Source organism: Netta rufina (assembly GCF_964035555.1).
Source record: "Netta rufina genome assembly, chromosome: 22".
NCBI classification, from domain to species: domain Eukaryota; kingdom Metazoa; phylum Chordata; class Aves; order Anseriformes; family Anatidae; genus Netta; species Netta rufina.
The window spans coordinates 6,835,415-6,849,982 of NC_140146.1; the positions used below are offsets into that span (position 1 = coordinate 6,835,415).

Sequence of the window (14,568 nt, forward strand, 5' to 3'; positions counted from 1 at the left end):
GCTCAAGTGTTCACAGCAAAAAGGGGGGTTCTGATGGTTCGAGAATTTCTATCGTTGTAGTTAGAGAAATGAAAGTTTAGCAGCCAGCTTCCATTTCCACCTAGGATGACACAGTATCAGAAAGCCTTCAACACCCAAGACCAACACAAGCATGTTCAGAACACTCCAAATCTCCTCCAGAAAGCCATCTTCAGTGCTGCACTGCCCAAGGTTGCCACCCGTTTTTGAAGCCGGGTTTGCTGACCATCACTGGGGCTTTTATTATATCAAAATTCTGCCCGTCAAAAAAAAAGTTAGAGATGAGAAATCCCTGAGCTGTCCCCACCAAGAGACAGCAGACAGCATGTCAGCAAGCCCCTCGGCAGAGCTGGAGCGGGGCTGCTCACTGTGCAACTCGAGCACCAAAATCTGCAAGCGGAGTGCTTACGGCAGCGTGGATGCACCATCAGCTGAGCTGCCTGACAATTATCAGCTCTGATTTTTTTTTTTCCCCCCTTTAAAACTAATTTCCACTGCGCGAGGTTTCGGTTCCTTGCAAGCTCCCGTGGCACGGGGACCCACGCTACAACCTGCATTGTTCAATTATCCACTGCTTTTTTGTCCCACGAACGTAAGATCACAGCGAGTGACTGATGCACTTCCGCAACGCAGCCATCCAATTACCGAGGAAGACGTTGGCTCACACGGTGATCTTGGCAGCAACGCATAAAAGTAGCTTTAAAAAGAAGCAGATGATTCATAAGTTCCCTTTTCTTTTGTGTAAGGGCCTCTGAATCAAAACATCTAGTCGAGGGGCGGGGGGGGAGAGGGTGCCAAATGTGAAAAAGTGAGCCATGAATAGAAGAGGGAGAAAAAAAAGAATCGGAAACGAAGGCCCAGAAATGATGCATGTGTAACAAAGGAGAACGGTGGCAAAGGGAATGTGAAAGGTGCGGATTTGGGGAAGAAGTGCTGAGACTCTGAAATTGCCTCCCAGACCTACAGACCCAGACAGTGTCCTCCGTAACAGGTTAACTCCTTTGTAAAATAAGCACCCTAATAAACCAGAGGTGCCTTCTTTCGCCTTCTCCAATTTGTAAGAAGTGGAATGGTTGATCTGAGTGCTTGAAATTACTCCAATCCAGGGGAGAGCAAGATGCTGGGGTGCTTATTTGGGTCCTCTAAATGCATAAGCCCCTGTCTGATCCATCTCCCCATATAGCCTAAATATAAATCTGAGAGGATGCTATGAATAGGGGGGTAAGGGAGAAGAGGAAGGGCATGAAGAAACAAACAAGAAAGAAAACACGTGGTGGATCGTGCACACGTGGATAGGGGAACGAGCGAGGTATCAGAGGGCAGTAAAAGCTGAAGCGAAACCACAAACCCAGGAGCGATGTGCACTTTGTATCTTCAAAACCACAGCACACGAAAGCACAAAAGCAGCATCGGACACGGAGCACCAAGTGGTTGTTTTTGATTGCACCCTCAGCAGCGCCGAGCAGCAGGGCAGAGCCTTTACACAACCCCGAGCGAGGAGGAAGGAAGAGCCGACCTAACCGCACGCCCCTTCCAGCGGAGCTCTGCAGCGGCTCAGCTTATTTACAGGCTGTCCTGGGGAGCTTCCTCTGTGCTGACAACAAACTTCTCAAAAAAGATTGAAAGCTGAGCTGCTTGGCTGCTATGAAACGGGAAACGGGATCCTTCCAAGGTGGCATCTGCACTCCCAAATCCATGGGATCCCCCCCCGGGTCGCCCCACGCCCCCCATTTACCCCACACACCGCTCGGTGTCCCCAGCTCCCGCAGGCTCCCCGGCACTGGCAGGCACTCAGCATCTCGCTGGATCGAGTCCTTATTTGCTGTCACATTCTTTTTATGGCAGCATAATCATTAGCTTTACTGGCGCTGTTACCCTTCTAACTAATTAGGAATCTTGGATGGATGCAGAAAATGATTAATATTTAGTCGCTCCGCGTCTACTACAGAAGCAGCCTATTATCAAACAAGTGACACCTCCACAAACTTAAATTAAATAATGGCTCCCATAGAGGGTTCGGAGCTGCTGACAGAATGGCAAGTGATTTAAGTAACATAAAGCTGAGCAACTGGTGATGGATCACAGTTTTCTCTCTCGCTCTGTTACAGCCTGTAATAGAACAAATGATCATTTTTCAGCCTAATTGAATATGGCCGCCCCGCTTGTGCACAAAAGGAGACAAAGCTATATAATTTGCTTCATTAAAATGCATTTTTATGTCATCTGAAAGATTAAAAAAAATCAGCGCTGTTGATAGGGAAGATTAGAAAAATAAAATTTATCATGCAAACAGAACTTGCAAATGAGGTGTAGCTTGGCATTCAGGCTGCTTACACTTGTGCAGGAAAGATAAGTCCTGAGCGCTAAAGCACACAGAGCATCCATGTTGTGACAGTAATCAGAGTTTCTTAAATAAGAACTATGTCACTATACCAATTCAAAGAGGAATTCTGTCATTTTCTGCTGTAACATCCCCTGGTCCATAGTAAATAAGTCTCAGATGAGCTGTCAGGCAGGATCACAGCAAATCCAGTGTCACTGGGAAAAGTTACTATTGTTTAGTCTTGGTTTTTCTCCTCATAGCTATTAGAAAAATCAAATACCTGTTCAAAATGAGCTTTTCCTGACATTAAAATCAAAACTTTAAGAGTGCCGTATCTCAAAAATACCCTTAATTATACTAAAACTCCCATTTAAAAAATAATTGTTTGGTTCGGTATCAGTCTCCTTTGGCGAGACCCTCTGCCACGGAGCTCAAGTTGGTTGTCACCGAGGTTTACCTGGATGCCAAGTCCCCAGCATCCCGGGCACTGCTTCTGCTGTTCCTCCAACACGATTTCTGAAGATATTTTACCTGCAGGTGCCTAAATCAGTAAGGGTTCAGCTTCTGACTCCCGTTCCTTATCCGGAGCTGCCAGCCTCCCCGGCGTCACGCCGCTCCATCTGTGTTATGGATTGCAGTCCTGAAAACGTGTTTCTTCTCCATCCATCAGGCTTAAGCAGTTCAACAGCGCTACCCTACCCTTCGCTGCCCAAACAATCTAAAATATTGAATTACCACTTGCAAGGCAGCAAAACAGATAGCTTTTATTTCCTACGCCTGTAGCACACGATGGCTCCCGCTGGCAGCACGGCCCAACCAAGGTGCCTCTACAAAACCTCCGAGTCCGGTAAGAGCCTGGCAATTTCCTGAGACCATGAGACTCTCACCTCACTAGAGAAAACTAACATCATGGACAAACTGGAATAAGTATTCCCAGAAATGCAAAGAGGGCACAGAACATCCTTCTGCAAGGATAGCGCTGCCCATCCTTGGGTACAATGGCAAAGACAAAGGAACTGTGCACGAACACTTCTGCATCCTTCACAGCAAAAAGCACCTCGGACACAGCAAGCTGAAGAGCTTTTCATGTGGTGTGAGTCACAGCTAAGATTGTTCCCAGGTTTCAATCCATTCCTGGGCTCCATGCATTTACTGCAGTAATTCTGACGTGGGTAAGAAACACTTGGTACTTCTATCAACTTAGACTAAGCCCAAATGACTTGGAAAGATGCTGGGCAGCATTTCTATCATACACTTGACATGGAAAACAACACAGCACTGCACCATTACTATATTACTATAGTAATATTACCATATTACTATATTAAAATTGCACTTTTAGGTAGCACAGAGATAGGGATTCTTTAGACTGATGCATATTTCTTAACAGCTGCAAGACAAACTCCAACTACTGGAATATGCCATGGCCACTGACACCATCTGAAATGAAACCAAGAACTGTGGATGTGTCTCCCTATGCATGTGGATGTCCCCCTCCTAGACCATTAGGAAAGGTAAAATTTAAATCACACTATTTAGAGCATTTCCAAAACAATCATTCTTCTGAAAACAGTGAGCTAAACACTATTGTATTTAAATTTAAGAACTGTTTTCAAAACCATGAAAACCCTCACACAATCCTAGACGCTGGGACAATGTACATCAAGGAACACAAGGCAGAAAGCCTATGGAAGGGCATTTACTAAATTTGTGTTCAGAAGGGGAAGCAAACTGTGAGAAGTACCCTATGGAATTTATCAGACTCAGAAGTCCATCATACTACTAACAAATATGAACCTTTACAAAATTCTAAATTTTGGAATTTGGGAATTAAATAAATTAAATGTACAAAAATGGAGAGTAAACAGGTGAGTGGAACATAAGCAAGACAGCTTTGATACACGGTATCTTCTAAAAATTAAATTTAAAAAATTAAGAGACTGATGGGGGGTTAAGCTTTACCATGATTACAACACTCACTCCTTTGGTTCTGCTCGCTGTGGCAAAAGCATTAACCCTAGAAGCTGCCATAATTATGACAATCCCTGCGCTCGCCTAATGCTCTTACTGTTAATGCCGTGACTCAGTTTCCTTTCAGAGAGAAACGGGATAAAAGACATTATATTTAAATCAGATTCCAGATCTCTTTGCAGACAAAAATCTGAATTAGCTGTCGGAGCAGTGCAGACAGCCACCGTGCCCCTGCCCAGGGCATCATCTGACGGCGAGAGGAGGAAGACGACGAGCCGTGCACCGTATGGGCGCGCTGGGCAGATTTTCTTCCCCTGCCCAAGGCTGGGTGAGTGCCCTTTGTTTCAGCCGCCACGCTGCCGAGCTGCACAGCCCGTGCTGCTATACATAGCACTCGTACGGCACACGCGGACGTTAAACCCGACTCCGGCTCTGTTGCTAAGAAACTACGAAGGACAGCTTTTTTGGCCCTCTTCATTTATAAAATAACCACTCTGCCCGATGGGAGAACAGACGCAATCTCTCAAGTCCCCCAGTGTCTTGTTCTCGTTTTGAAATGAACACGGAAAGATGATCGAGAACGCTACCAAGTGTAAGCGATCTCCATTTTTAAGACGCCCTTGAAAATGAGATGAAAAACATGGTTTCAACAATCAACTGCTAGAGCATTTATTAATCTTCCAGGCAGCAGATTCCTTCCCTCTGGCAACAGCGAACTGTGCTTCTGTCTCCCTATTACAAGCCTATTTTTTTTTTAGAAAACCAAACCAAACCCAACTTGTGAAAGCACCTACAAATTATTTAGCTTACAGAGGAGTTCAGCTCGGAGTTTAGCTTCCCGGCCCCGTGCAGAAATAGCCCTCTGAGCCGTGGCAACTGGCCAGTGTAAATATTTGTTGTATTATTTTGGGGGATCAGCAATATGGTAAGCACTTAATAGATAAAAAATATTCCACATGAAGGCAGAAAGACGATGAATCGAGAAACATATGGCAGTTAAACAAAGCAAACAAAAACTATAATGATATTGTTAAGAAAAGGCTAACTTATCTGGCAGCTGTGGAAAGATCAAGATTAACGAAAGCAGTGAAATCACCCATTTTGAAGCCAAGGTCACTGACAGGATTTATAGATTTATCCCTGAAGGCAGCCTTTGCTGAACATGAAATGCTGAAATAATTTTTTTTTGAATCTACCCCCACCCCATTTGGGCTATCTCATTTGCTGGAGGCTTTTAAAATTCATTCCTCTTCACAGCTGGTTAAACAATGGAATCTTTCTGCAAACTAAAAGGACAAAATTGATTGCCCTACACAAACTTTTCTGCACGTATAATTGATTTTTAATTCACTGTCTCATTTCCGAAAGGACTTGACAATAAACTCAGTGCTGTATGTGCAATATTGATCCCTTTAAACAAGGGCTTGGATCAAACACTGATGCAAGTTAATCACAACCCAAAAGATGGATATCTTTTGTCTAAAAAGCTGTGTTTAAGCTAAATTCACCTTTCCCAGCCAGATTATACCTTATATTTTCTGGCTGTATTACACCTCATAATTTCGTGTATCTGTCAACTGCTGAGTAACTGGAGTTTTATGCAACTCTTAAATAATTGGGTTTTGTTTTTTCCCCCCAAGCAGAAGAATCTTGTCCTTCATCAGTTACTTTTTACCGTGAGGATTGATGTTTTTTTTTTATAGCCTAAGTTCTTAGAATACGCCATAGTTGGGACTGTACATTCCCACCTTTTTTCTTAAACTGAAACTTGATTTATTCTTATTAAAATAGAGGACTTACTAGACCATAGCTTGTTTTTCTTTCAATCCTCAGCTAATTTTCAGCTGTTTTTGACTAATGCACTTGCAAACAGCACCGGACGGCTTGATTTCTGAGTTCCAGAAAACATTAACAGGAACTGGTATTCTACTAAGAAGCTGTAATGTTTACTTTTTGTGGATAAAAAATTAAAATCAAGCAGCAAGCGATATCTTAACCTTCTAAGCCCACTCAATTACTCAACCGCAGCCTTGCAATGCCAGCCTCCTTTTCAAATATCCCTTGATGATATTTTTTCCTTCTCACCATTCGAGAGGCTCTGTTTCAATTTTGCTATGAATCACATTTTCTATAGCTGCCACATAAACAGTAAATAAAATTCATGGTATTTTTGCCCCAGTAAGCAGCTCTGTCTTCCAGCATAACCGAAAAGGCTGGCTTCAAAGGAGTGAGCAATGAAAACAATGTTTTCATGAGCAGATATTCCAAAAAGGGCAGATGAGAGACATTTGAAGATGATTCCAGGCAGAAAAGCCAGGCAAATAAGTACGTGTGTTTTGCATAAGTAATTTCTTGACCAGCTACACTGGATTACAAACACTCGTAAACACGTTAGGGAATTAGTTTGCTGTATCTTGTCATTTTTGGCAGACAGATCTCCACTTGTATTTTATGACAAATGAGCTTTAAGCTGAAGCCAGGTGTGGATATTTTAAAATTTATGAACTTGTAAATCCATGTACATGGCCAATTAAGGTTTATCGCCAGCAAGGATTAACTATCCCTGCACATAAATTTAAGAGGTTGTTTGAATCTAGGTTGTTTACCTCAACTACTCTACATCAAAAGCAATGTAAAATATTTAAAGGGCAGCATATTTCATGATAAAAGCTAGTTATCAAGGATGTCACAGTGTGTCATCAGCAGTTCTGCATGGCGATGCACGAGCAAAACCTCCTTCCAAAGGAACATTTTGCATTTGCTTTTTGAGAATTTTAACATCTCTTGAAAAGATGGGACAAAGCAGAGGAGAAAAGGGAGAAAGAGTCCAAGAAATAATGCAAAAACTACTGCTTCACCCCGATTCTCTTAACTTTGGAAGGCAGCCCTGAATTTTAGAGGTGGTTCAATTAGCCTCACCAATGTTCTTCATCATCAACATCTGAATGCTAATTAGGAGCACAATTCCATGCAGCAAAAGCCTCCCTGTGCAATAAACTGCAACACAGCAGCAGTGAACTCTGCCTTCAGCAAGCATGCATAAATAAACAGAATTAATAACTACCCAAGTGTGGACGGGTGACTTAATCTGTTTCGATTAGATGCAGCTCTGCCTGAGGCCTTTGTGTTATTTAAAATGTGTTCATCATGTTTAATTAAAAACCTAATAAACTAGAGGTTCTCTTTTAGTTCTGATTTGTATTTCTCTCTCCTGTAAGCTGTATTGATTTTGGTGGTACTTTTGATAAAAAGACAGAAAAAAAGCACGTTCTGAATAGAGACAAAAAAAGAGAACTGTTACATGAGGAACAGCCAGAACTGGACTATTTCCTTCACTGTTCCCAATATGTGTGGCACGCCGGAATTGAAAACTATTTCATTAAATTAAAACTTCAGATGAACATTGTATCCGCTGTAAATGACAGTCACTTGATAGGTTATTTATCTGAAATGGAAGCGTGCAGACACAGCTCATTTTGGGACCAGGAGCAAGCGTTAGCTTGGAATTGTTCTGAGCATCACTGAAATTATAGAAGCTGCTTTCAGAGCACGTCTCGTCCCAAGAGAGTGGAAATCCCATTAGGACAATTTTTCTTGGGAAATATTTCCACTGAAACCACAGCAGAAAATGGGGGTGTTTCAAGTCAAACTACACTGAAAGCAGCTCAAGATCATTGCTCTGGGTCTGGCACACGGGGAAAGCGAAGCAGCGTGTCCTCAAGACAGGCTCCAGGGTTCAACTACAGGTGCTCAGCATTGGGGTTAGTTGTAGTTGTTCCCGACAGACAGAAAGCTGTAAGTCAGTATGTTTCTAAATACAATTTCAACGTAATTTTAGAAATATTTCCATCTGGAGAAGGTTAATTGATCAGCACCACCCCATCCCTAATAGGGATCACTGATGTTGCACCAAAACAGCCCGTGCTGTCAGAGACACAAAGAACCACGTTCAGAGGTGGCCAGGAGATGCAGAACCAATGACTTCTCTTCCCCTCCAACAGTCCTGGCTGAGCTCCAGTGAAGCGTTTTTGTTGTCTCAGAGCACAGAAAGGCAAACACCACGTCCTGCCCATGCCACAGCCCATGGCTGCATGCAGGATGAGCAGACAGGAGCGTCACAGAGCCCACGTGCTACCAGGTCCTGGGGACTAGGAGGATGGCTGAAGAAAATAAGAGGAAATGGGGTTACTCTAGCCTTGCATTAGTGAAAGATATCAGCCTGTCACTTGCCTGAAGGTCGAGGTCGGTCCCTTTGCCCCAGCATCATGCCATTCACATCAGGCATGGCATTTGTGGTCAAAACGACCTGCTCTGTCCTAACAGCACGCTGCGTGGCCTCTTCCCAAACCAAGCACCCACCTGGAACCCCACTGCTGCCTTGTGGTAGGCACTGCAGCCCAGCTCGAACAAGCAGGATCCCCCCCAGGTGATGCTGCACAACGCTGGTCTGCTTGGAAAGCGCTTTGATGCAGTGTTCTGCACCACAACTGCTCGCTGAATTTGTCTGCAGGAGTGAATTTGTCAGCATGGCAAGAGAAACCAAGCCCTGCTCACCAAGTCACGCTGGAGATTGATGCTGTCAGGTGGAGCAGCAGCCTTTATAAACAGGAAGCAGCTGCTCTTAGAGCTGCCTGTAGATGCATCGGTGAAGGAGCTGCTTCAGCTGGTTTTAGTAGGCAGGAGGGAAGGACTGTGGTTTTCACAGTGTGCCCCCGAATATACGTACTGGAATGAGAAAGGTTTAAAAATAGCCATGGGTTTAGAAACACCAGGGAGACAGCAAACCTCCATCTTCATATTTACAGAGCCTTCCATTTAATTCAATCAGTGGTAAATTTTATCCTCTATTTAATTTGATCTAAACCTCTGTAACCACTTCATCAGTAGTAAAAATAACCTCCATCCTTTATTTTAATCAGTTCTGATCACTGCAAGGCAACTCCTACCGGATAGATCGGTCACAGGCAGCAAAGGGCTTTTAATTAACAAGAAAGGCTTAATCTTCGGGCAACGGATAGTTGGCAGAAAGAGTTAAAAGCTAACTACAATAAATTTGAGCTATTCACACAGATCACAAATCCTCCTGAATGCTGCAGAGACCTGTGCTGGACAACGCCTGGCTATCCCATCCACAGCCGAAGGAAGGACAGCACCCACCCACCCTGCACAGTGGAAACTCACTCAAAACACTCATGCAAGTAACTCAACAACCAACTCAGAGGGTTTTTGACCTAAGGAAGCATAACGGTTGAAGAATGACTTTTGGACCCAGCCAGTTGTTTCCCTGCATCGCTGTGCCCACGCTTCCCCTTCGGGTGCTTTTGCCACCTGCCCACTAACCTGATACTGTCCCGGTGCTCCGTTCCCTCTGTCTCTTGCCTCTCCCTGCAACCAAGCTTTTCAGACGCTGCCCTTACAAAGTGGCAGAAAATTAACTTTGTAATAACAAAATTGTTGTGAGGGCTGGGAGGGGGAAGGAGAATATCATAGGATCAGAACGGCAGGAGTGGAAAAAACGAGACAAGGGAAGCTGTGACTTGGTTTTATTAATTATTTTCTGCTCATGGTCCTGGCCAACTTGCTGTAAGTGGCCCTGCTTGGGCAGGGGCCAGAGGCACCTCCAGCCTCAGCCATTCTGGGATGGAGCTGGTCATTTACGGAGCCTTTCCCAGTTAGGGGGTTAACTGAGCAGAGCTTAGTGCCTGGTGTGGCACCTGCCTATTCATAAGAGTTATAAAAATCACTCAGTAGGTAATTGCTGGGCTGCAAGAGAAGATGAAGCCCAGCACAAACGGGGACATGGTTTGCACCTGGGTCTTCCACTTCCCTCACTGGTGTCACTCTCAGGTCACCAGCCCCACATCACCTGAGACTCCCTGCTGCTCATTGCTTCCCATCACAACATGGGTGAGACACACTTAATGCTAAAGATCTCCCTGAAATTTAATTATTTTGGCCAGATTTGGGGTTTGACGCAGTCTCTTCCTCTGCAAAACACTTGGCTGTGGAGCTCCCGTGCAGCTGCAGCACCCTTCGTATGGCGCAGGGGGAGTTTGCTGCAGGTTTGCGGAGCCAACGAGAAGGAAATTTGCCTTGCAAGCCCCAGAAAGGCTCAGGAGTGCAGTGCAGCTGCTTTAATCTGGAGTTTTCTACAAACTGCCGGAGACAAACAAGCTATGAAGTTCTGCAGGTGGAGCTTAGCTGTCTATAAATAAGAGCACAGTTTGATCTTTGGCTCTGCCGAGGCTGGAGGACTGCCAAGTGTTTCTGGAAACTTGGATGGAACAGAACAGGAACAAATATGATAAAACGAGCTGAGACTGACAATGATTTATAGAGTTAACGATCATTAGTCTGCGCTCACAGGGGCTGCACTTTTGGAGTAATGTTTCACTTTTCAGTAAATTTTGCCTTTTCTTGCTCGCAAGGCTCTGTTCTCTACCATTTAACACGGACTGCTGATCAAAATCCCCGAGCTGCAGCAGCTCTGGCATTCTCAGCATAGTGCAGCTGATGGAAAAAACAAGGAGAGTGAAAAAAAAAAAAACCCTCGGCACAGAAGAAGAGGAGTTGGCAGCGTTCGATTTAACCATTCTACGGAAAGAATGTAGGCAGAGAAAACGGAGGTAATGACAGTGCGAGGACAAACACAGCGAGCACAAGGCTGAGCACTGGAAGCATTTGTTCCAGCAGCCAGCGCCCCAAACAAAATGCCCTTTTGTGATGAGATTGCCGAAAACCTTATTAGGAAAGCATGTTCTAGGCTTTTTACTCACCCTCTGCTCGCCTTGCTGCCGTGCTAGCACACGATCCTCTTCCACCCCACCACTTCAGGCACCCTCCTTACCACAAAGGTTCTTTGTTGGCTTTCTGAATAAAGCCGACTTGAACACGGGTTTACACAGCCTGGCCTGCCCTAATCTAGCTCTTGCACAAGGGTACGTATGAGGAGAGAGCAAGTACACGCAATTCATTGGAATAAATCCTTGAAAGGCTTTCAGATAAACTAGAGCTTAAAAAAAAAAACCCTCTCTCCAGCCACTGTCTGAATAATTAAGAAGTGTTAAGAGCCCATGAAAATGCCACCCATTATCAGCCCTATTTTACAGCACCAATGCCACCTTAATTACTTAACAAAAGAACACAAATTGTGTTTTTATTTATATTTCCAAATGTACTTTTACTCTACCAATTAACTACCTTAAAAGTTCATTCGTTCAAAAAGAAAAACAACAGCAACCCACAGAACTTTGCTCGTCTTTTACATGAACCGTGTTGTCTTGCCCCAAATCAGATTTTTCATTTAGACACCCGGTAGGTACACACAACGTGTTGAATTTCTACTTCCATTTATACCACATTTATTATCACACATCAGAGCAGCAGCTTTTTGGACGGTGAAAGGTAAAAACCACAAGCGAGTCTGAGGTTCTTCTTTGATAAATATTTTATCATAGCTAAATTTCAGCCATCTGATTTTCTATTTTAGTGCACACCACCGCCTAATTATTGAGCTAGGAAATAACCTTTTTCCATTTTCACCAACCCAGACATGCCTAGTCAGCTTGCTAAGGAGGCACTGTCTTCTTACGCATTCTATCTCACATAAATCTATTTTGTTAAGTGCATTTAACAGCGGCATTAAAATGCAAAATATTTTTAGGACGTAATCCAAGTGAACTCGTTCAGCACTTCTCTTCTCCCACACCGTGAAAATGCACAAGTGTCTCCCTGTTTGCAGTCAAGTACTTGCATGCGAGCTCAAGCTGCAAGGTCTGACAAACAAAGGGTTGTAACAACAGCATTTGGTTTCCGCACGCTGCCAGAAAATGCAACTTTTGTGCTGAATGCAACAAATATTGCTATTTATTCAGACAGAATATGAATCTGCTTGTTTACTAGCTGTCAGCAAATTAAGAATCTATAATTTGCTCCCAACTTCGTGTGATTTATAACCCTACAAAACACTTTAATAAGCACAGTTGCATTATGTCATACACATAAAAATTAAGCCAGCAGCAATCTCACAATTGCAGCAATTAAACTGCAGAACAAACAAACCACAAGGAGAAACCTTTGCCTTTTTAATTCTTGAGCAGATATCATCTCCCCCAAATTCTGCAAAAAGACACAGGAATACAAAACGTGGTCCATTCGTCTGGGAGCATGGAGTGCTTTCCCAGCACCTTCTCTGTCAATTAGAGCTTTTCTGAAGAGGTGTCTTTCTCAGCTCAGAAGTTGTTTTTTTGTTTTTTTTTTTTCACCCTCCACTATCAGACTGCAGAATCCTTTAATAGGCTAATACTCTTAGTAGGCTAATACTTACTCTTTTAGTAGGCTAATATCAATAGCAGAAATTTCCATCTGAAGCCATACAGACCCAAAACCTCAGCCTCTGGCTGAAGGAAGCAATGACATGCTGACATGTTCCTTCACCTCTGGCACTACAGCCCCAACCAGACACCCCAGAGGTCTGTAACTACCTGACAATGCCAGAGAAATCACCCTGCTGGTTCCTCCCTACGCCGTGCGTGTGGATGAGGCTTGCCGTGTACTGGGATGTTAAACTCTATGTGCCCAAATCCAAGTTCCATAACGGTGAGGACACGATACTGTGCTGGATATTTACTGTACGCCCCACATTCATCATGTCCATACATTATTTCTGGAGCTTTGTTTAAGATGGATGCGCTGTTTTCAGCACAGTTTTGGAGCCTGACGAGTCCTGCATACTTTAGTGTGCATGCAGATGGCGTGGCTAAATCCCAGCTTCCCTATTATCTCCTTTTGGTCTGCTCTTTGTCAAAGACTCATCCATCAAGAATGATGCCAGCAAACAATTTCTAATATCCCGTATGAAGGGAAAAAGGGACTTAAAACTCAGTTTAAGAGAAAACACTGCTATCTAGCTTCCCATTAGCTGACTTGTGCTGATGCTGGGAGCCTTCTCCAACACCAGCAGGTACAAATCCAGGACAATGCTTCACGTGCCTTTTTACATCTTGTCCTACTCCAGTTAATGGATGGGGCCAGCCTGCCTGGAGGTGAAAGTGAAAGTGAAATTTAGAGCCCAGAGGTTTTCCAGCTGTTCATCTCCCCTATGGAGTCCTCTCAGCTACAGTCACTTGATCCTCTCCTCTCGTTCTTTATTAGAAAAATAGCCTAATAAAGTTCTGTATGCCGAATGAGTGTCCACTAACTCAGGAGTGTGCAAAGATGTACCCTGTGCAATAAATTATTTGCCTCTCTTCTTTCCCATAAAAATAACCTCTTTCGGAAAAAAAAAATGAAATGAATGAGAGAAGCAACATGAACTATAAAGCTCAAGGGAATAATTCATTTCCCTACCACTTCATCTTCAGTCCAACACTTCTCAATCAGCTTGGGCACAGGCTTCTTCACCAACCGCTGCAGGGCTTTTCCAGCATCATAGTTACTTTCGTGTAGCTAAAAAATAAAGAAGACAAATAGCACATTCAATGGAATTAGCAGTGATCCGATATTGGAGAAAAAAAATAAAGGGGGCCACATGAGATGCTCTACGCCTAATTATTTCTACTGTTGATATATGAAGTGAAATTTAAACAACCTGAAGGTAATTGGAATTTTATTAGTAGCAGAGACAACATTAAGACAAGTATGGTTTTCCCCCTCCTTCCTGGATTTCTCCCAGATGATGTTTGAGGCCATAAAGCACTGAATATTTTTGGCTATATTTTGAAAATACATCTTTTACATTATAAATTCCAAGGAAATTTGTAAAAAGCTCCAAAGCATTTTTCAAAAGGAGTTGTATTTTACACGGCAGTACTTTGTTCCAATTAGTACAGCCAACCAGAAAACCCTAATATTCAGGAGGGAGTGCAAGCTATGGGATGTCAGGTTTACCACCCAGAAATTTCTTTTTACAGGATTCTTACTGCATTGCAAAGATCAATGTGTTACTGAAAAACAAATATGGAAAATAAAAAGCCTCTGCAGATAACTAGAGAGTACATAAAGGCAAGCAGGAACATCTACGTTGATGTTACTGTTTCAGATGGTCACAGCCTACACCGTACCTCATTTTCTACCATAGAAGTAGGTAAGTACATGATCAAAAGCTGTCTGAAGTAGACGTTTGAATCAGGGTGATGTAGAAAAACAACGACACTGAAAAAAACATTCAGCAACGAGCCCAGGAGAATCTCCAGCTCTTAACTCTTGATAGAAAACATTTAGCACGCTGCAGATTTATCGCCTGTCCTATCTTCAAA

The 14,568-nt window shown here is 43.4% G+C and overlaps 1 protein-coding gene across 5 annotated transcripts in view; it reads right to left on the bottom strand.

The window, feature by feature from the left end:
- RERE (arginine-glutamic acid dipeptide repeats) overlaps window positions 1-14,568 on the bottom strand; it is a 222,880-nt gene that overhangs the window by 57,966 nt on the left and 150,346 nt on the right. For all 5 annotated transcript variants that reach the window (XM_084300172.1, XM_084300171.1, XM_084300169.1 and 2 more), the window contains one exon: window positions 13,661-13,759. In XM_084300172.1, coding sequence (XP_084156298.1) covers window positions 13,661-13,759 — 99 coding nt within the window. The remainder of the gene's footprint in view (window positions 1-13,660; window positions 13,760-14,568) is intronic.